This window comes from Quercus robur, chromosome 6 (genome assembly GCF_932294415.1).
Source record: "Quercus robur chromosome 6, dhQueRobu3.1, whole genome shotgun sequence".
Lineage (NCBI taxonomy): Eukaryota > Viridiplantae > Streptophyta > Magnoliopsida > Fagales > Fagaceae > Quercus > Quercus robur.
This window is the reverse complement of record NC_065539.1, coordinates 18347775-18369781: the sequence shown is the minus strand read 5'-3', so window position 1 is coordinate 18369781 and position 22007 is coordinate 18347775. Positions and strand designations below refer to the sequence as shown.

Here is a 22007-nt window from a genome sequence, read left to right as displayed (position 1 = left end):
AACCAATTAAGTTAGAAGGCTTTGATTTCATGTTCTTATTATGGGCCTTCCCCTTATCTTATAATTTTGTGGATCTGTTTCCTTTGCTTATTTGTCAACTGTCAACAGCATGTGTTTGTCATTCTAATTAGGGACTTGTGTTGCTTGCAATAAAATATTTTAAACAGAAATGTGTATATATATATATATATATATATATTTTACTCAGATTTGTAGGATTCAGATCCTCTAGAAATTTTAAAGACATTATTAAGGGGTGAAAGTGGAATTTGGCCTGTAAAAATATTAAATATATGTATATGTATTTGAACTTTGGGCATATGGCTCGTGGCTATTCGTTAGACTTCAGTGAGGATCATTGTTTGTTGGGTACCTCCACGTGACAATAGGCACCATGGCAACTGGCAATTGGCATATTGCACGATTAGGGAAAGTCAAAGTCTCCACATCGGTTGCAGACTTGCACGATGCATTTAGGATTTTCAAATAGGAAATATAAATATTTTAGTGTTATTCATTTATACGAATACGATTGCCAATTGTGTCAGGAACCAGGGTACAATGTAAATGGGGATTCTCTTCATTTTGTCAAAACTAAAAAAAAAAAAATTCAGATTAACCCACAATTCAACCAAAAAAATATGATAATAAATCAGCCAACAGCCACACCACAAAACAAAACCATTTAACCAGACAAAGAAAAAATCAATCATTTTGTACTAATAATCATAGATTGGATACATTAATGCTTCAAAGAAAATATGAGATGGAGATGGACAATCCCTTTTTTCTATATGGATCTGAAGTGATGTATTGGATCGTCACAGTATAGTGCATGATGGATTGGGCTCCTGCCACTGGTCAATATGAACAACACCCACTCTCTCACATACACAGTGGTGAGGCACATAGTAAACTTGGGGCTTCGGATCGGGCTTCTTTTCATCAGGCTTCTTCTCATCATCGGGCTTCTTCTCATCAGGCTTCTTCTCATCTTTCTTTGGTGGAGCTGGAGGAGGCCCAATACTCACCACTTGAGCAAATTTCCCTGTTTTTCTTGCACGTACTATGATTTCATATGGATCTGCACTACCTGTTACAGTCAAAGTCCCCTTGCCTTCATCAACTTCAACTTTATCAACCCCTGCAATTTGAAGGAAGATTTAGAGATGACCATAACAAAGACCACTATTTTAAGTCTCTCACATATTGAATTTTCATCCCAAAAAAAAAAAAAAAAAATTGCTACCTTAAGCTACATGTATGGGCTTTGAATGATCATATGACCATAGGGATTACAGAAGAGATAAAAAACCAAAGGTGGAAAAATAAAAATTAATACCTTACATGTATGTTGGCTCATGATTCTAATTCCAAACAAAATATTATCAATCGTATATACCTTGTAGTGAAGAAACCGCTTTGAGAAGCTTCTTCTTGCATTTTTGGCATGCAATATCGACCTTCAAGACAGTCCTCTGCACCATGGTAGATGAGCTTTTCAACTCTCTCTATTCTAAATGAAAATGACAAACCGACTTCTTGGATAATTGTGTTATTTAAAGGAGAGTTTAAGACTAGGACTAGGACTGGCGTAACGAAACCTCAAGGTTGTTCACCCTCCTTGGCACATTTTCAACCGCTTGTCCTAGAACTATTGTCTTTAACACAAGTACGTACGACTAAAATAAATTAAATACTTACCTAATCATGACTATATGCCCCTCAATGGATTGAAGATTCAACCAATTCAATATGGACTTCATTCTCAAAAAAAAAAAAAAAAAAAAAATTCAATATGGACTTGAGATTTTTATTGTTTTAAGTTGGATGTTGGGAATTTTAATATGACTTTATTTGTGGCTTTTTTTTAGAAAACTTTATTTGTGGCTTTCATTTCATATAAGCCGTCCACAATCCGTCAATATTTGGTGCAAAGTGCAAACACGTTAAGGCTCCCTAACAAATCAATGAACCAAGTAGTGGAAGAAATAAATACAGCCTTTATTTGGGCATCTAATAACCCACCTATTAGAGAAATAAATACTTACAGCCTTTCAAACGGGAAATTATAGAGTTCTCTGGTGGATTATGACACTTGTCCACTATTCCACTAAAAAACTTCTACTTGTTTAAAATTGCTGAGTCAGTAATTAATTCTTGTTTAAAAAAAATTTCTAACTAATAATTTTAAATAAGTGGAAGTTTTTTAGTGGAATGATGGACCACATCACTTATCCACCATGTAGATCTTATAATTTCTCCTTTCAAACAAACTTTTTGTTTGGCTATCAAGAATAATGTAAACATAACAAACGGTCGTGGGTTTCAGTTAACTTAATTAGTAAAGTCTCTAATGGTTAAATAAGAGATTCGAGGTTCAATTTTTGTCTACACCAAAAACCGATTGGTACCTTAGTCTGATGATAATGAACACAATCATTAGAACGAGCGCTATAGATTAAAACTCTATCATAAAAAAAATAAAAAAAATAAATAAAAAAACCACATAGCAGACGGTTGGACCTATTTATAAATTGTTGAAACAAATTGCATTGATTCATATAAACTATATATGATGAATACATCTTATTCTTTAGGCGTGCATAAACTTTTCCTCCAAAAATAATCTTGTCCATTGATTCAGGTAAATGTCCTGATACCTTATAGCAACTTTTGTGGACTAGAAAAAAAAAAGGCTATTGCTTACGTTTGTGGACTAGAAAATTCAAAATTGATCAAGTTCATGATCGGTCCCCTTATAGCAACTTTCACCAAAATTAGTTATAGTCTAAGAGACTAGGGGGATGTTTTCCCTTTTAAAAATAAAAAATAAAAATAAAAAAAAAAAACAAAAAAACAAAAATAATAAGAGTAAATATACACAAGATTTTAAATTTTTGGCCCAAAAATTTGTTCTTGACGACTATTAAGGAACAACTTATCATATCCCATTAACGACTTAAATTTAACATCTCCCAAAAAGTTACAAATTGACTCTGAAGGATTACAATTGTGGCTTTAGAAATTTTTTTTCAGAGTCATTAAGAAACTTAAATTAAATATGATTTCATAAAAAGAGAAATTGAATATACCGAGTTATTGACCAAAAAAAAAAAAAAAAAACCCACCCTCACACACAAATACATGAAGTTTACAATTTCTTTATATGAATTTTTATATTTTGAAATTGTTACATGATAGTTCATTATCAGTTGCCATTATTTATTGTCCATATGAGTAGGTTTGACCATTTTATTTTGTTTAGTTTGTATAACTTTTATATTTTTATACAGTTATTATTATTTATTTGTCATTATTTTTATAAAAATATTTTGACAAAACTCAACCTCCTATTAATTATTGTAAAGATATTAGGCCTAGAAATTCGTTATCTGTTTATATATTGGGCCTGTGGCCCAATTTGAGGACGAGGGTTTGTCTAAGGAAGAGATATCTTTGTCAGAAGAGATTGCATTAGTAAATAGAGAGATTAGTCTTGGTCATAACAGTCAAAGGGGTGGGCCGAGGATAAGTACATCCTCGGCTAACCAATTCTAAGGTCCGAAAAGATTGTCTGTCGTCCCGGGTAACGTTCCAAGAAGTTCCGTGGGTGCGGATATGTATTGCAATGACATAAGACAGGGAGAAATCCTAAAAATATCTTAGGAGAAAGCTACTGCCTCCGCATTAAATGCACTACAGCTAACCCTTTGGCTGCATTAATGTGGAGGTGATGCCTAAACAGTGGGTTTCAGCCTTATAGCTATTGCATGAGAACTTATAGGAGGAGCTGATGGGACAAGTATCAAGACCAACTGTCTGGCATGCACGTGGAAGGTGGAGATAAAAAGGAGAGATAGTATAAAAGAAGAAGGAGGGCACTGAAAAGAGGGGATCGGAAAAGAAAGAGAAAATTATTGTAGCATCAAGAACTGATTTTGTAATAAAATCTGATAGAAATATATAAGAACAAATCTCCTCGGACTTTGCCGAGGAAGATTTTCCTCATTATAAACCTGTCCATTTACATTTTCTTATCTAATAAACCTACTTTTGTGTTTGTATAATTCATTAGAACCCAGTTTTCCAACTCATTCTCTACAAATTCATTGTTTTGGGCTTTTTGGGCCTCAGTCCATCTATCTGTTGGGCTAGAAATTCAAATCTGGTCCTTACAATGGGCGTCGTCTATGGGAAGTTACTGGTGTGATAGTGAGTTGAACGTTCAACTATGGTAGGTTCAGGTTCAAACCAAGTAGAATCCATGGGGTCTCAATGTCAAGATCACTTTCGTGAACTTGAGCAAAGGAGAGACCGGGAGGGGAGTGTGTGTACTACCCATACTGGTAAGAGCCATTCTCGGGGTGGTAGCCATCTCTCTTAGGAGAAAGACACCAAAGCCATGCAGAAGGAAATTGATCACCTAAAGAGAAGCTTGCACCATGAACGGCGAAAGCGAGCTCCATCCAATTATGACTTCTCTTCCGATGGTGAAGAGGATGGCAGCTATAGGTGCAAATCAAAGACTCCTCCTAGCTAGTCTTTCTCATATGATGAAGACTATCATCATGAACGCAAAAATAGAAATTCGTCCTCGGTAGGCTTGGGAAACGACGCTACGAGTAAAGCACTCAACCAAATTTCTAGGTCACCTTTCACGCGTTGGATTGAGGGAGGGAGACTTCCTCGGCCGTTCACTCAGCCCACATTCACTATGTACAATGGTAGAACAGACCCTGTGGAGCATGTCAGCCACTTTAATCAAAGAATGGCTATACACTCCAAGAAGGAGGCCTTGATGTGCAAAGTATTCTCATCAAGTTTGGGGCCTGTGGTGATGAGGTGGTTTGATGGTCTGAGGGCAGGTTCCATTGATTCCTTTAAGGAACTCACTCAGGCGTTTGGATCCTGCTTTATTACGTGCAGTAGGGTTTCTTAGCCTTTAGCTTCCTTGTTGTCTCTGTCCATGAGAGAAGGAGAAACCCTGAAAACATATTCAGATAGATATTGGAAGATGTTTAATGAGATAGATGATGATTTTGATGATGTAGCCATCAGCACATTCAAGCTCGGCCTACCTGCCGAGCATGGCTTAAGGAAATCTTTGACTAGGAAACCTGTTACCAGTGTACGCCAACTTATGGATCGGATTAACAAGTATAAGAGGGTTGAAGAGGACCAGCAGCAAGGTAAGTGAAAGGGCAAGGTTATCCCTCAGGAGAGGAAGGATTTCAGGTTGGACCGTTACAACAATAACAGACCTCAGAAGGATTTTGCTAGGCAGTCTGAGCCTGCAGCTCCTCAAGTGGTTAACACTGTGTTCAAAGAACCCATGCATTAAGTTTTGGAGAAGATAAAAAATGAGTCATACTTCAAGTGGCCGAACAGAATGAGTGGAGACCCTTTGAGGCGCAACCAAAGCCTTCATTGCCAATACCACCAAGAGAGGGGACATACCATCGAGGACTGTAGAACACATGGAACCATCTAGAGCAACTGGTCAAGGAAGGGAAATTACAACAATTTCTGTACCGGCCCAATGGACAAGGGGACCAATTAAGGTCAGGGGCCCGAGGGAATGCTTCTTCAAAGCCCTCGCTAGGTACCATCAATGTCATTTTTGCTGCGCTTGGGAGAATTGGTTCTCACCCTTCCAGTGTAATGTCTGTAGCTAGGCTATCATCCAAGGACTCTCACTCTGAGCCGAAGAGAGCTAAGATGGAGGTCCGACCACCACTGAGTTTCTTGGACGAAAACAAGATTGGAACCATCCAACCACATGATGACGCTTTGGTGGTTACCCTCAGAATAGGGGGGCGTGACATTAAGAGAGTAATTGTAACACCCAGATCCAACTTTATAGTTAACCTATGTATTTAAGTGGTTAATTATTATTTTGAGTCACTTACTTTCTAAAATTAATATAAGAGTATTTAATAAACATATTATTTTATAATGCCATTAAATAAGAATTGTAAAGATTATAAATAATTGAATGACTATTTTTATTATGTATATATACTAAATATGTACAAAACTATATTAAGTGGGTTAAGTTATTACATATATAGTTGGTGTTTTAACGAAGCATAATGCATGAGATGTTATAGTGGAAATTTCACCCACATGCAACCAATTGAAATCCAACACATGTAGGGCCAAAGCATCATGCATGTTGACTTCCTAAGCCCCAAGACCAACACTTGGCCGGTCATGCAACAAAGAAATCTTCATCTCAATTCTTCTTTGACTTTTCAAGACAATTTGAGCTTCCAAGAAACTCTCTTGCTTTCATTTTCCACGGGTACACACACACAAATCAGAAATTTGCACCTTACTTTACTCTTTTTCTCTTAAGGAAAGAGCTAGGAAGCTCCCTTGAGTCTTTCTCTCAAGTCCATGGGTTCACACACCAATAGAAAGACTAGACTCATCTCATTTCTTATTCACACTTTCTCAAAGAAACTAGAAGACTCAAAAAACTCTCTTCCTCTCTCATGCCTACGGGTCTAACACCAAAAAGAAAGAAAACTCTCTCAAGCTCTCTACCCCTCATACTTTTGGGTCCAGCCACTAGGAAAGAGAAGTTTTTTCATGCAAGAGTGATTTATTTCTATTTTCCCTTAAGAACCATAAACTTGGTAAGGATTCTAGCTACTCTTACGCTAGAATCCATGATTTCTTCAAGGAATTTTTAGTAATGGTATTTGTGGTTTGTGAAATTAGGAAATCATGAACTTGTAAATCTATATATTTATAGTGTTTTAAGAAACTTTGAAATTGTGTTGATGGTTTGTTGAAGGTAGATTAGGGTTTTTACTAATTAATGATTTTATATGATTAAGGAAGTAAGAAAAAGTTAGGATGAGTATTTTGATACTGTTGCTGGGATTTTTGTTGTGTGTATTTTTACTCTAAATGGTTAAATGACTATGTATAAGTGTTTTATGACATGTCTAATGAGTGTATAAAAATCCCCATATGAAAATACCTTCGTTTGATAATTTTTTATGAATTTACGAGAACACGTTGCAAAGAAGTCACTATGACAGATTCTGTGTTCATGCATGGTAAATTATGTATTAAATTGTATACAGTGAATTTGGATGCTAGGGATATTTCCTATGGAATATAAGACACATGTGGTTGTTATGGAAGTGGTCTCACAGCATTTGAATTAATATAAAAATAATGGTTTAATTTCTAAATTGCATGAAACTCTGTCAGGATAGATTTGAGCTCGTTGTCTTGTATGATTTTTAATAAATCATGATTTTATGATTTGACTCTAAAAATTTTATGGTATATACTGGACATACAAGGGAGTGGTTTTGTAAGATTTCATGAAATTTGGATATGTATTGACAGCCCATTTATATTTTACAAATGAGGCATATTCTGCTGAAATGAACAGTAAACAGTAAAGGATAACTTTGACTTTGAGGATTTAATTTTAAAGTTAGGGTGAATGTTTTGAGCTATAATTTAATATGATTATCTTTTGATATGTCTAGATCATAGATTAATTTTGTGTAACTTGGTTTGAGGTTTAGTACTCAAAGGGGGGGGGGGGGTTCTAAACCATGCGGCGGTTGTATTTATGAAGTTGTTTTGTCTAACGTGTTGTGTGTTACCATATGAATGTATATAGTTACATGACCATGCTTAAAGGATTTTATATTTATGCATGCATTATTGCCCTAACCTCAAAACACCTTCTGAAATAAAGTTGGCTCTTCTAGAGATATGAGATTAGTGTGAGAATGTTGGTTTCTCTATGATTTAGTACATCATGTTGTCTGATGAATGTATGTTGTGTTTGTGGGAACCTCATTGAGGTGAAATTAGGACTTCCTTGATTTTAAGAGATAGGCATTGAGATGAATGTGTAAGTTTATGATAAGGAATAATTGATAGTAAGTAATAAGCTTTGATATTTGATTTAGGTATTACCAATTCACCAGGTCTAAGCTCCTTTGACTGTGGGCTCTCGGTTCCTCTGCTTTCAGGTAAGGGATAAGTTATATGGGTATTTGGTAAGTCATAAGGTTATTTTAAAGTATATTATGCATTAAAAGGTTTTTGATTAGAGATATGGCATATAATCATTATTCTGACAAAGATATGTTCGTGAGCTTTCGAAACCTTATGTATATGATTTAAGCATATTGATGTCATTACTTATTTCCACGAACATGATGTTTAAAGAAAAGAATGGAAATGTTATTAGTATGAAATGTTATGCAAAATAAGAAATTTCATTATGAATTATTATGAAATGTTATGCAAAATAAGAAATTTCAATATGATGTATAAGTATGAAAAGTTTTCGGGTTATGTTCTCTGGTGATCTGAACTCTTTCAGTAAGGCTTAATTACTAGCTTTCCATGGAAAATGTTATATGTTTGGCCATTAAGTGGGACTGACTCTGCTGTACCCGCCCTTGTTGGTTACGGCCAACTTGTGGAGGAAGTCAACCTACCTCGTTGGTTGAAAGATATGTATTATGATGTGATCCCGGGAATACTTGTCATTGTGGGGAATGCTGGATGCTTAGCATCGTGGTGTTAGAAGCCTCCCAAATAAGTACAGACTTATCAGATATGGACTAACCAATAAGTTATTTATGAACAACTATATTATGTTATTAATCATGAGAGAATGATTTTGTTTAAATGCATTATGAAAAGTTAAAAACTTTCATGAAAAGAAGTTTATGATGAAAAGAAAAGCTGTTCTTTAAAGATAAGAGTTTTTGAAGTTTTGTTACGCTTTAAAGATAAAACTTCTGATAAAAGTGTAAGTTTATGTTAAAAGGTTATAAGATATTTATTCTTTATGATACGTTAAGTTTTATGACTATGAAAGTTATAATATTTTACGAGAAGAAGTTTATGAAGAAAAGTTTGGTTATTCTTTAAGATGCTTCTAATTTAAGACAAAGTTATCAATTATCTGATTTAAGTTAAAATGATTGTTTTGTAATGAGAATGCATATATATTGATTTTAAACAATCAATATTACATTTGGTGACTTCGTAAGAAATGAAAGAAATTAAATCCGAAAGGTTGTGGTAATATTATTCTGATAAGAAAAGGGAGAACAATTATTTTCCTATGAAAAGCGTATAAGTTATTATTATGAATAATATAAAATATTATGCATGAAAAGTTGTTCTTCTATTGAAATATTCATAGAATGAAATGATCTGATTTACATGCATCCTTATTAAATTCTTATATATCTTACCTTTATTGAGCTGTGTAGCTCACCCCTTTCACTCTTTCAGTTAGCAAGTTTTATTTTGGAGCAGAGGGAGCCTTAGTTGAGTTTGGAAGGAGCTGGTTTTAGTTTTATATGTATAGATTCTAAATTAGCAATTTGATGTTTAGATTTGTAGTATGGTATATTTTAGAATATAATGAAAGTGTGTACCTTAAAGTATTAAGAGATGTGTTATGTGAAATTTAGAATTTGAATAATCGGTGGATTTTGTTATCCTTTAAGGTACAATGTAGATGCTCTGAATATCAAGTGGAAAGTTATATCATTTAAGTAAAGAAACAAGAATGAAAAGAAAGAGGGAAGCTTTTGTAAAAGTTTTGGAAAAAGTTAAGTTGGTTCTTGTTAATATCAGGTTTAAGTTTGAAATTAGCATGCCGGTCATGGTCACAAATTCGGGTATCAGGTTTGGGGTGTGACAATAATGGTAGATCAGGGCAGTTGTGTAGAAGTCATGTATCCTGACTTGTACAAAGGGCTGAATTTAAAGCCTGAAGATCTGACAGTCTATGATTTACCTTTAGTAAGTTTTGATGGGAAAGTTGTTATTCCAAGAAGCCAGATTAAGATGCCCGTTTAGGCTAGCTCAAAGGTGGTGGAAGTAGACTTCATTGTGGTAGACACATACTCCCCTTACACAACATTGTGGCCAGACCATGGCTCCATACCCTTATTCCAAGAAGCCAGATTAAGATGCCCGTTCAGGCTAGCTCAAAGGTAGTGGAAGTAGACTTCATTATGGTAGACACATACTTCCCTTACACAGCATTGTGGCCAGACCATGGCTCCATACCCTAGGAGCTGTTTCTTCAACTCTACATTAGAAGGTGAAGTATTCGTCAAAAGACTAGATTGAAGAGCTAATAGGTGATCAATCAATGGCTAGGCAATGCCTTGTGTCTGTAATTTTGCATCAGCCAGTAGCTGAGTTCTCGGCTTCTTTTGAGGGTGGCTTATAGCAGTCAAAGTCTCCGGTATTGCCCGTGAAGGGGCCAGCCGAGAAGGCCAAATGTGAAGATTTAAAGAAATTTACTGTAAGTGGTGATCCGAAGAAGTTTTTTCAAGTTGAAGCTCAGCTACCACCTCAAGAGAAAGAGGAGTTGGTGGAATTCCTCAAGAGGAACGTTGATGTATTCGCTTGGAATGCTTACGAAGCTCCAAAGGTGAATCCGAATTTCATTTGTCATCATTTGAACGTTAACCCATCCGTCGTCCCAAAAAAGCAACCACATCGGTGCTCATCTAAGGAATATTTTGATGCCGTCAAAGATGAGGTGATGAAACTTAAGCAAGCTGGGGCTATTAAAAAAGTGTTTTACCCTGAATGGTTGGCCAACACTATGGTGGTAAAGAAGAAAAATGGAAAATGGCGGGTATATGTGGACTTCACAAAATTGAACAAAGCATGTCCGAAAGACCCTTTCCCCATGCCTTGGATCGACCAGCTAGTGGATGCCACAGTAGGTCATCCTCGAATGAGCTTTTTGGATGCCTTTCAAGGATACCATCAAATACCTCTAGCTGTGGATGATCAAGAGAGGACAACTTTTGTCACACCTATTGGGAATTACCATTACAAAGTGAAGCCCTTTGGTTTGAAAAATGCAGACGTTAACTACCAGAGGATGATGACTAGGATGTTTGAGCCATAGTTAGGGAAAAACATTGAGATTTATATCAATGATATGGTGGTAAAAAGCAAGGCTGAGTCCGAGCATGTTAATGACCTCGGGAATATTTTTGCTATCTTGAGAAGACATAAGCTACGACTTAATGCTTCCAAATATTCTTTTGGTGTCAGATCAGGGAAGTTCCTGGGCTACATAGTCACACACCGCAAAATTGAAGTCAACCCCAACCAGATTAAGGCAATCAACGATCTGTGACCACCTCGGAATCCTAAAAAGGTCCAGAAGCTTACAAGATTGATCGCTGCCCTAAACCGGTTCATTTCCCAATCAACAGACAGGTGTAGGCTTTTCTTTCAATTGTTAAATAAGTGAAAGGGGTTCGAATGGACCGAGGAATGTGTTTGGGGTTTCCAACAGTTGAAAGAATATCTGTCTCAGCCACCCATCATGTCCATACCCGAGGTGGATGAGGTTTTGTTTGCCTACATCGTAGTGGCCTTCCACGCAATGAGTTTGGTGCTAATACAGGTTGATAATGGTGTATAAAGGTTGGTTTATTATATGAGCAAGTCACTATATGAGGCCGAGGTTCGTTACTTACCACTGGAGAAGGCCATCCTAGCGGTGGTGCATGCCACACGTAAACTCCCCCATTATTTCCAAACACACACGGTTGTTGTTCTAAACTAGCTCCCACTTAGATCTCTACTTCGGAGTGCTGGCTATACAGGGAGAATTGCAAAGTGGGGTACGATCCTAGAGGCCTTTGATATTAAATATATGTCTCGCACCTTTATCAAGGGTCAGGTCCTCGCCGACCTGGTGGCCGAGTTTGCTGAAACCCCACTAAAAGAGAAAACAGGAGAACAAAACATGGATGAAAAATCGGTTGGTGTGATTTCCCTACAAGAACCTCTATCCTGGAAGGTCTACGTTGATGGTGCAACAAATCATAGAGGATTTGGAGTGGGGCTAGTGATGGTATCCTCAGAGAGGATCACAATCGAGAAATCCTTAAGATTGGGCTTCTCGGCCACCAACAATGAAACTGAGTATGAAGCTCTGCTGGTAGGGATGGCCATGGTTCAGAAAATGGGTGGAAAAGCAATGGATGTATTCTCAAATTCGAGGTTGGTTGTAGGTCAAGTTCAGGGAGAGATGGAAGCTAGAAATCCCAGGATGTAGGAATACTTGAGCCAGGTTAGGCATTTACAGTTTGGGTTTGAGTATTTCAATTTATCACAAGTTCCTTGAAATAAAAATACACATGCTGCTCCCTTGCCACACTAGTAACATCCTCGGAACAAAGTTTACCTTGGGTAATCCTTGTGGAGGACTTATGTAAACCTATTGAGGTAGGAGAGAATATGGTTCATGTTCAACAAATAAGGGTGGGTTCTAATTGGATGGATTCTATTGTACAATTCCTTAAGGAAGATGTTTTGCCCGAGGATAAGTCCAAGGCTGACAAGCTACGAAGGAAGGCTCTTCGGTTTTGGTTGTCCGAGGACCAAAAGTTCTATAAGAGTTCTTTTTCTAGCTTATATCTACTATGCGTACACCTTGAGGCGGTTGAACTACTCCTGGAAGAATTACATGAAGGAATCTGTGGAAGCCACACGGGGGGCAGATCTTTGTTTCATAGGGCCCTCACACAAGGCTATTGGTGGCTAAATATGCAGAAATAAGTACAAGACTATGCAAAAAAATGTGACCAATGTTAGAGATTTGCCCCAAACATTCACCAATCTGGAGGAGTCCTTAATCCTTTGTCTAGCCCTTAGCCTTTCGCTCAATAGGGCTTGAATATTGTAGGGCATTTCCTTAAGGCAGTAGGGAATAAAAGATATTTATTGGTCGACACGGATTACTTCACCAAGTGGGTTGAAGCGGAAGGCGAATATCAGGGATGTGGATGACAAAAAATTCGTTTGGAAGAATATTGTCACTCAGTTCGGAATCCCTCATACCCTCATCTCGGACAACAGATTGCAGTTTAATAGCAAGGCCTTCAGGAAGTATTGCTATGACTTGGGCATAACAAATAGATACTCCACCCCGGCTTATCCACAAGGGAACGGACAGGCCGAAGTTGTCAATAAGGTCATAGTGAGTGGGCTTAAAAAGAGATTGGACGACGCGAAGGGGAAATGGGTGAAAGAGTTGCCACATGTCCTTTGGACTTACCGGACTACTCCTCGTAGGTCCATTGGGGAGACCCCATTTTCAATGATTTATAGGGCTGAGGCCGTCATTCCTCTGGAGATTGGGTTCCCCACGCTAAGAACGAGCTCCTTTAGTCCAAGAAGCAATGATGGATTGTTAGAAAAGAACTTAGACTTAATAGAAGAACAGAGAGAAAATGCCATGGTCCAATTGGCCTACTATTAACACAAGCTTAAGTAAGGATATGATGCCAACGTAAAGTTAAGGCCACTAGTACCTAGTGACCTGGTATTAAGAAAGGTCTTGGACACTACTAAAAACCCAGCATGGGGAAAATTAAGACTCAATTGGGAAGGGCCATATCGTATTACATCAGTGGCTAGAATAGGCGTGTATTATCTTGAAGATCTAGAGGAAAAGGCTGTACCACGCCTTTGAAATGTACATAACCTTAGAAGATACTATTATTAATGAAGGCTTTATTCACCCTATTTGGGCTTGTTACATTGCATGTCGTTGCATTTTTTTACCATCTATCTAAGTATCAAACAGAACCTTGGTCATGCCTGGATCTTCGGACCACATACCTTGAGAAAATTGATATTTTTTAATCATTGTTCTAAGTATTAAACAGAACCTTAGCTATTCCTGACTCTTCGGACCACATGCTTTAAGAAAATTAATACTTCCTGACATCTAAGTATCAAACAGAACCTTGGTCATGCCTGAATCTTCGGACCACATACCTTGGAAAAATTGATATCTTTTAATCATTGTTCTAAGTATAAAACAAGACCTTAACTATGCCTGGCTTCTCGAACCACATGCTTTGGGAAAATTAATACTCTCTGACATCTATCTAAGTACCAAACAGAACATTGGTTATACCTGGATCCTTGGACCACATACCTTGGGAAAATTGATATCTTTTAATCATTATTCTAAGTATTAAACAGAACTTTAGTTATGCCTGACTCCTTGGACCACATACTTTGGAAAAATTAATACTCTCTAACATCTATCTAAGTATCAAATAGAACCTTGGTCATGTTTGGCTCCTCGGACCACATACCTTGTGTAAATTGATATTTTTTGATCATTGATACCTATCATCATTCTCGACAAGTGACAAGGCAAAACCTTAATTTATCTCAGACCTTGTGGATTACATACATGAGGTAAAATAAGTACTTCTTATTAGTTACTTAAATGTCAAAAATGGTCAACTACTCCAAATAGCAAAGATATTCATTGTGGTAACTAACTTAAGTGGATATGTGTGAGCATCACTTAAAGCATTTACAGGCTTATATGTGCTTGTTTAAGAATTGATTACCCCTTTGCTGCCTTAAACTTAATAATAGGTGGGGAGCAAAGTAAGTTCAAACCTGAATGCAGGTTATATTACTGTATATTTTCTCTAAGCTAAATTGAACATGTTTTGCTACTGATAGTGTGATATGTGAGAATGATGTTGTCACTTATGCAGATTTGTGATTCAAGAAATGCTTCATTACTACCTATTTTCTAAATGTTGAAGCAAGTAAAGCTTAAGTTTGGATAAGTGTTAATGTCAAATTCATAAAGGAAAGACTTTCAATTTTCATTAATATTGAGCCTCTGAAAAAGGTAAGTAGAATATAAAAGCTTGGCACAAGTAGAACCAAAATAAATAAATAAATAAAAGACGACCTATTGCTTCATTTTTATTACAAGTTTATCTTTTAGATTTTTGGGAAGTTGGGTAGTTGCTGCCATGGAGGATACTTAGGCCTTGACCTTGGGATCTTCCTTTAGGGGTATGGGGAGAGTGGCCAACACTAGCTCCATGCTCTGAGAAGCTTTTTTTTCTTTGGAAGGATCTTTTGGAGCTACTAGAGGCAGGTCAGCACCTTGGGCCATCTCTTTGTTGATATCCCCTACCTTTGCAGTATCCTCGGCCTGCTCTGCCCCCTTGGAGGAAGTATTAGTTGCAGGAGGAGCTTTGGGTGGGCTGCCTTCACCTTCACCTGCCTCCGAGGATACCAAGGCGACTTTAGAGCTCGAGGAGCCTGAAGGGCGTATGGTTGGGGGGTAGTAGACACTTTCTGCCTTCCTAAGCACAGAAGATGCCCCAACCCCAGCTTGGTTGAGGGCTTCATCCCATACTTGGGCACAATAACTTCTACATACCTCTGGGACCTCAGCCCTAAGGGTGTCCTCGGTCTCGGCCATGCCAACGTTGTATCCATGTTGCTTTGCCTCATCGCTGGCCTTTTCTGCCTCTTCCTTGGCCTTCTCAGCTTGAACCTTGGCCGTCTTGACCTCCCTAACTTCTTCTTCAGGGCAGCAATTTGCTCCTTGGAGGCGGCCAACTAGTCCTTGGTGTTGTGCAGAAGTAGCCTCTGGCTCTCGACTTGCCTCTCGACAGTATCCAGGGCTACGGTGGCGCTTTTCCTATCCTTCTCCTTCTCCTGCAACCTGGTTTTTAGCTCTTTATTACTCTTTTCAGCCACGTGGAAGGTGTCCACGGCTACAATCCTTCTCCCCTCTTCCTCCTTCATTTTGCGATGGGAGTAGTTCACCATCTCCTTGGCCCTGAAGGTGGCTTGGATGGCCTGAAAAGGATGGGGGTGTAGTTTAAAAAAAAAAAAAAATTACCATTGCCAAGTCCCTCTTCAGTTCGAGGAAAATTTCGTGCTGCCTCATAGACCTGAGTTCAGCCATGTCCTTGGGCAATAACAAGGATTGTTCCACCGCATCTGCCACGTACCCAGCTGTGCCCTGCTGGAAGTCTCGAATGGAGGCATCATCAAGAAGAGGAGCTTCATCCAACTCCATTCGTGGGGCCTAGACAAGGGTTGCAACTTAGTGGTCAACCCTTTTCTCCCCCTTGGTGGATGACCTCGTCTGCTTCGTTCGGGCTACTTAGCCCCCATCTAGGGCTCGGTCTCTCGAGGAGGTTGGTTCTTCCCACCCTCCATCACCTCTTTCTCTTTGTCCTCCCTCTTCCTTTTTTGCTCGGCTGGATCAGCTCGGAAGGGTTGGGTGGGTGAAGGAGTAGGGAGTTTGGTTTGAGGAACCTTAATAGGTGCATCCCTCCCCGACTGAGACTCCAGTAACTCCTGGAGAGTTGACCTTTGCTTCCTTTGGATCCCCATTTTGCTTGATAAAGGAGTAACTCCTTTGAAACGACTGGATTGAGGTGGGGATGACTGGCCGAGGACACCAGTTGATGTCATAGGAGACGAGGGCTGGTTAAATACCTCGTAGAGATCATCTAAGTCTGAGATGTCCATTATCTTCTTTTCCTTTTCTTTTTTTTCCTCTTCCTCTTCTTTATTGGTAGCTTGGGAGGAAGTAGCTTCATTAGCTGGGTGTTGAGATGGAAAAGCTACTTTGGGAATGCCCTCAGGGATTGGCTGAGCAACGAGAGCGCCTTCTGGGATAGGAATGCCCTTGGGAAGAAGAAACCTAGGGACAGTGACGCTTATATGGTATAGTCGGGGGTCTTTAGCTTTGATCACACACTTTGGAGCTTGAAATCTGGTCGAGATCGGCTTATACCCTAAAATTAGGTGAGCCGCTCGCAATTGGCTGTTTTCGTGTACGAAAACCTCGGCTCGGAGTATTTTATCTAGACTCTCCTTATTGACCAGGCTAAAGTCTGGCTCAGTGGCGTGTTTATCTACAAAATCATCAGGAAAACAAAATTTTATCATATGTGAAAATAGAATAAACCAAAAGAAAAGAAAGGACTTGTAAATAAGCACCCTGGACCTAATACCCCACCTGGCTGCCCCTCTCGTTGGGCAGGGGAGGCCATCATGCCATTCCCTTGACACGATCAGAAAACATTTATTTAGACCCTTGTTGGAGTCAGGAAGGCATTAGATGAGCCTAACTTCGGGATACCTAGACTTTAGGTAATCCCTGCCCCTTCAAGTGGTGGAGGTTATAAACCTAATTGACATCATGATGGGCAAGCCCTAAACCCATCTTTTCATTGAGGGCGTCTACGCATCCTAAAATCCTAAATACGTTTGGGGCACACTAGGTGGGAGCTAACCTATGGGCCCTAAGACAGTCCTTGGTCACGGTGCCCATGGGAATCCTCATCCCACCCTTTATAAAGGCGATCATTAGGATCACCACTTCTCCCCCCTACATTTTTTCGTGCCACTCTTCCTCTTTACAATACCTAATACCTACCCCTAGAGGAATCCTATATAGAGCTCTAAAGCTCTCTAACCCCTTCTTAGAGTTTACCAAAGTTTTGAATCTACCCATTCCTAGGGGGGAATCGGACGCACTAAGAAGATGATGCAAAGGAAGAAGAGCCAAGGAGGAAAGGACATTGAGAAAAGAAAGGTGCATGGGAAAATAAAGTGTAAGAGATTTATGAGCACTTACAGAAGAAAGAAGAATATCCTCAAACGGGCTTTTGGTATTTGTAAGAGCACGAGTGAGTTGGGAAGGTTGGTAAATTTAGTGTACTTATGTTAGAGCTAAGTGAATGCTAAAGTAAAGAAAGTCTTTGATTTGAGTGATATTTATATCAAAGAAAGAACTACAGAGTGGGAAAGTTCCCGCCTAAGTCCCAGCGGAGTTCTCAACCGTTGGATTTGCATCGCATCGTAGAACGTGGAGGACATGAGGTCGTAAAAATTTAATGAGGAGCACATCTCGTAAGCCGAAGAGTCAGGAGAGTGTCTTGGGTAGTTAAAAAGGCGTTTGCTCAAGCAAAGATGATGTGTGATAGGCACGGACTGGTTGAGGTGACATCGAAATCCTCCTTTCTTGCCGAGGAGCCAAAAAGAAGAATCCCGAGGGGCTATTGTAGGGATATTGGGCCTAGAAATTCATTATCTGTTTATATATTGGGCCTGTGGCCCAATCCGAGGATGAGGGTTTATCCAAGGAAGAGATATCTTTGGAGGAAGAGACTGCGTTAGTAAATAGAGAGATTAGTATTGGTCAAAACAGTTCAAGGGGTGGGCCGAGGATAAGTACATCCTCAGCTAACCAATTCCGAGGTCCGAAAAGATTGTCTGTCGTCCCGGGTAACGTTCCAGGAAATTCCGTAGGTACGGATATGTATTGCAGTGACATCAGACAGGGAGAATCCTAAAAATATCTCAGGAGAAAGTTGCTACCTCCACATTAAATGCACTGCAGTTAACTCTCTGATCGCATTAATGTGGAGGTGATGCCTAAACAGTGGATTTCAGCCTTACAACTATTGCATGAGGACTTATGGGAGGAGCTGATGGGACAAGTATCAAGACCAATCGTTTGGCATGCACGTGGAAGGTGGAGATGAAAAGGAGAGACAGTATAAAAGAAGAAGGAGGGCACTGAAACTGGGGATCGGAAAAGAAAGAGAAAATTACTATAGCATCAAGAACTAATTTTGTAATCTAATTTGATAGAAATGTATAAGAAAAGATCTCCTCAGACTTTACCGATGACGATTTTCCTCATTATAAACCTATCCATTTATATCTTCTTGTCTGATAAACCTACTTTTGTGTTTGTCTAATTCATTAGAGCCCAGTTTTCCAATCCATTCTCTACAAATTCATTGTTTTGGGATTTTTGGGCCTCAGTCCATCTATTTGTTGGGTTAGGAATTCAAACTTGGTCCTTACAATTATTATCCCACACAACCACATTCATCCTACATAAATAATACACTAAATGTTTACTTAAACAATTAAACACTTTTTTTTTTAGAAGGAACTAATTAAACACTTGAATAATCACTAACTATACTATATTTTTTTTTTCTTGAATCACTAACTTTATAACAAAAATTTATTATAACATTATAACAATACACATATATGTGACAAACCCTTTATATTTTCTAATTATTAAATTATATAAAGTTATATCATGTTTATACTATAGAGCACACATTCACATGCATCAAAATTCACATAAATAACATTATAACAAATAAATAAATAAATAAATAAATAAAACACACACAATTAATATCAGACACACACTTACAAGTGAAATATAAAATTATAATAAAGAGAGAGAGATACTTATAACTCATAAACATTTACTCATTACTTTTAAAGTCATAGATATCGAGATAGTCAAATAGAAAAATGAGATGAGATTCATAAAAAAGAGATCAGAGGGGAGGGAGTGAGAGAGAGAGAGAGAGATATGTGTTCTATGTTGTTTGGTTTTAGGTTGGGCTAATATGTGATCATAGTGCAAAAATATTTTTAAGGGTAAATTAAATTAGTAAAAAAATTCTATATATATATATATATATATATAATTTTTTTTCTTCAAGTTAAGAGGGTTCATTTGAACCCCTGGACAACATGTGGAGTCGCCTTTGTTAAGGAACACCTTATCAAATCCCATTAATGACTTAAATCCACCTAATATGTAAAGGGAAAAAGTTAACGAATGCTCTAAAGGGTATTGGTTTAGGAAATATTTTTAGAAATTTTTTATGTAAAAAAAGTAATTAATTTTGGTATAAAACTTTCCTAAAATAGTTTATTAATAATTGCTCTAAGGGCACTTGTTAACATGACCTTATTTAATATTTAGGATAAAATTCAAATTTTAACAACTTTTAGGTACAAAAATAAAACATCTTATATTTTTAGAATATACCAACATCTTGAACCCCCCCTCCCCCCCTAAAGGAAAACCTAAACCTACCTACCGCTACATGTAGCCTAAGCCTATAACTTCACTCAATATAGTTTCCTAAAATAGTTTATTAACAACTGCTCTAAAGACACTTGTTAACATGACCTTATTTAATATTAAGGATAAAATCATCTTATATTTTTAGAATATACCAACATCTTGAACACCCCCCCCCCCCCCAACAAAAGGAAAACCTAAACCTACTTACCGCTACATGTAGCCTAAGCCTGTAACTTCACTCAATATATTTTTATTGGACGTAAATTACCATTGGATTACATTTTATTCTTATATTCTTTGTGCTTACAAAATTTTCAGAAAATAAAAAATCAATAGTTATATCATTAATCAATTGTTTAAATTGCTAGTTTTTATAGTATAAGATTATGCATAAAAAATAAGTTCATGAATCATATAGTAAAAAACATCCGATTAATACAAAATTTGACGTGTGTTAAGAACGTAAAGAACATATAATCCAATTTTTATATTTTCAAAAAATATAATAATGTTAATTTTTTTAAAAGAAATTATAGTCTTAGGTTACAACAATGTTTGTTGTCAAATTTTGGCACGTAGCACTCCCCGTAAGTCGTAATGGTTGAACCCGCATAAAAATTGTTTAGGTTATGTTTGGTAAATGTTTTTTTATTTTTGTTTCAAAAACTTGTTTTTAAGAATAAAATCAAAAGGCAATTTTTTATTTATTTTTTTTTTTTTTTGTGTTTTCAAAATCAAAAACACAATTGGTTACTTGAAAGAATAAAACAGTTTTCCCACTATAAAAAGAAAAAAGAAAAAAAAATCGGTAAATATGGTTGTATATTTTCATTAATTATGACTTCTTTGGTAGGAGTACGATTGCCACTTGCCAACAATTAGTAAATGTCCTATGATGCTCAACTGCTTAGTCAATTTGGTGACGTACATTTTAGTATATGGCGCCAACTTAACACACTACATTTGCAAATCCACATGTTAAGCAAAATGGGCGCCCACTTTACCATCGGATAAACCTTACGGCTCTAGCTTCATATCAAAGAAACCATAGCCATTGATCAGATAAAACTAAACCATAAGCCGCAGTTCATCTATTAAATGCTAAGGGAAATTGATCTACTATTTGTAAACCCAATTCACGGCCTGGCCAAACTCACAGCTTCGTTGCCATTAGGCATCAACGCAAATACTGGTAAGGCAAACATATAAGTAGCAATTGATTTGGAACAAGAAGGCAAACAAGTTTACAATTTGATGCCAACAGCATTAAATTGAAGCCCCTTGAAACCTATTGATGCCGACAAGAACAAAGGTGGTCCTTTCCTCTAAGATCGTCAAGTTCCACGTAGTGGAGTGCAGAGAAACAGCCCATCATGTGAGAGAGAAAAAGAAGTTTACAATTTGATGCCACCAGCATTAAATTGAAGCCCCTTGAAACCTATTGATGCCGACAAGAACAAAGGTAGTCCTTTTCTCTAAGATCGTCAAGTTCCACGTAGTGGAGTGCAGAGAAACAGCCCATCATGTTACAGAGAAAAAGAGGGAAAAAATTGTTGAAATTTCGTGTTTTGTTGCTAGTGGGGTTCGAACTAGGGCGCTGGTTCATTAATTGTGATTTCCAGATTATTTTCTCCTTGTTTTTTAAGAACTGTGAATAGAAAATAGGTAAAAGCCTGTTTTCAATTTCCTTTGTATTTTGAGAATGAAAACTATTTTTGTTTTCTACTTATTTTAGATTACCAAATAAGTTTTTGAGTTTGAAAATAGAAAATTGTTCTCAAAAACAGAAGATTGAGAAAAAAAAATAGTTACTTTTTCTTGCAAAATATTCGCCGCCCACATCATCAATGTATGGCTAAGACTTTTCTGCCTTTCGTTTTGCACTTCTGATTAAAAAAAAAGAAAGAAAAGGATTTGCACTTGAATTAAGTTTCCAAATCATTTAGGGCCTTCCCAATATGAACTACGAAGCATATTAAAGATTAAACATTCGTCCAAATTCCCGTTAATACAATTTATTATGCTTTTCTAGTCCATTTAATTTTATGCTTTTGTTATTTTGTTTATGGTAATAAAATAGTGAAGTTAGCAGAAAATTTTAAACAAATATGGATGGAAAGGGTATATTATTAATTTATGGAAAATGTTAAAGAATGTCCTAAAAGTATTGGTTTAAGAATTATTTTTAAAAAGATTTTATGGAAAAATAATAAAGCAATTAATTTTATTGACAATTTTTTATATTTCTTATAAAAGT

General features: G+C 37.3%; 1 protein-coding gene and 1 long non-coding RNA gene across 2 annotated transcripts; one reads left to right on the top strand and one right to left on the bottom strand.

The window, feature by feature from the left end:
- Nucleotides 1-684: 684 nt before the first annotated feature.
- Nucleotides 685-1634, bottom strand: LOC126733085 (heavy metal-associated isoprenylated plant protein 43-like). The gene is made up of 2 exons (XM_050436234.1): nt 1403-1634; nt 685-1144 (listed from the first exon to the last, which is right to left on the bottom strand). The coding sequence occupies exons 1-2, from the start codon at nt 1485-1487 to the stop codon at nt 822-824; spliced, it is 408 nt and encodes a 135-aa protein (XP_050292191.1). The 5' UTR covers nt 1488-1634; the 3' UTR covers nt 685-821.
- A 4733-nt stretch (nt 1635-6367) lies between these two features.
- Nucleotides 6368-8264, top strand: LOC126733083 (uncharacterized). Its single transcript, XR_007659617.1, has 2 exons — nt 6368-6644; nt 7950-8264. It is a non-coding gene; the product is annotated as an uncharacterized LOC126733083 (long non-coding RNA).
- The last annotated feature ends 13743 nt before the right edge of the window (nt 8265-22007 follow it).

Coding starts and splice junctions, on each gene's coding strand:
- LOC126733085 (XM_050436234.1), bottom strand. CDS start 1,487: ATGGTGCAGAGGACTGTCTTGAAGGTCGATATTGCATGCCAAAAATGC. Junction 1,145..1,402: donor AGCGGTTTCTTCACTACAAG/GTATATACGATT, acceptor TTCAAATTGCAG/GGGTTGATAAAGTTGAAGTT.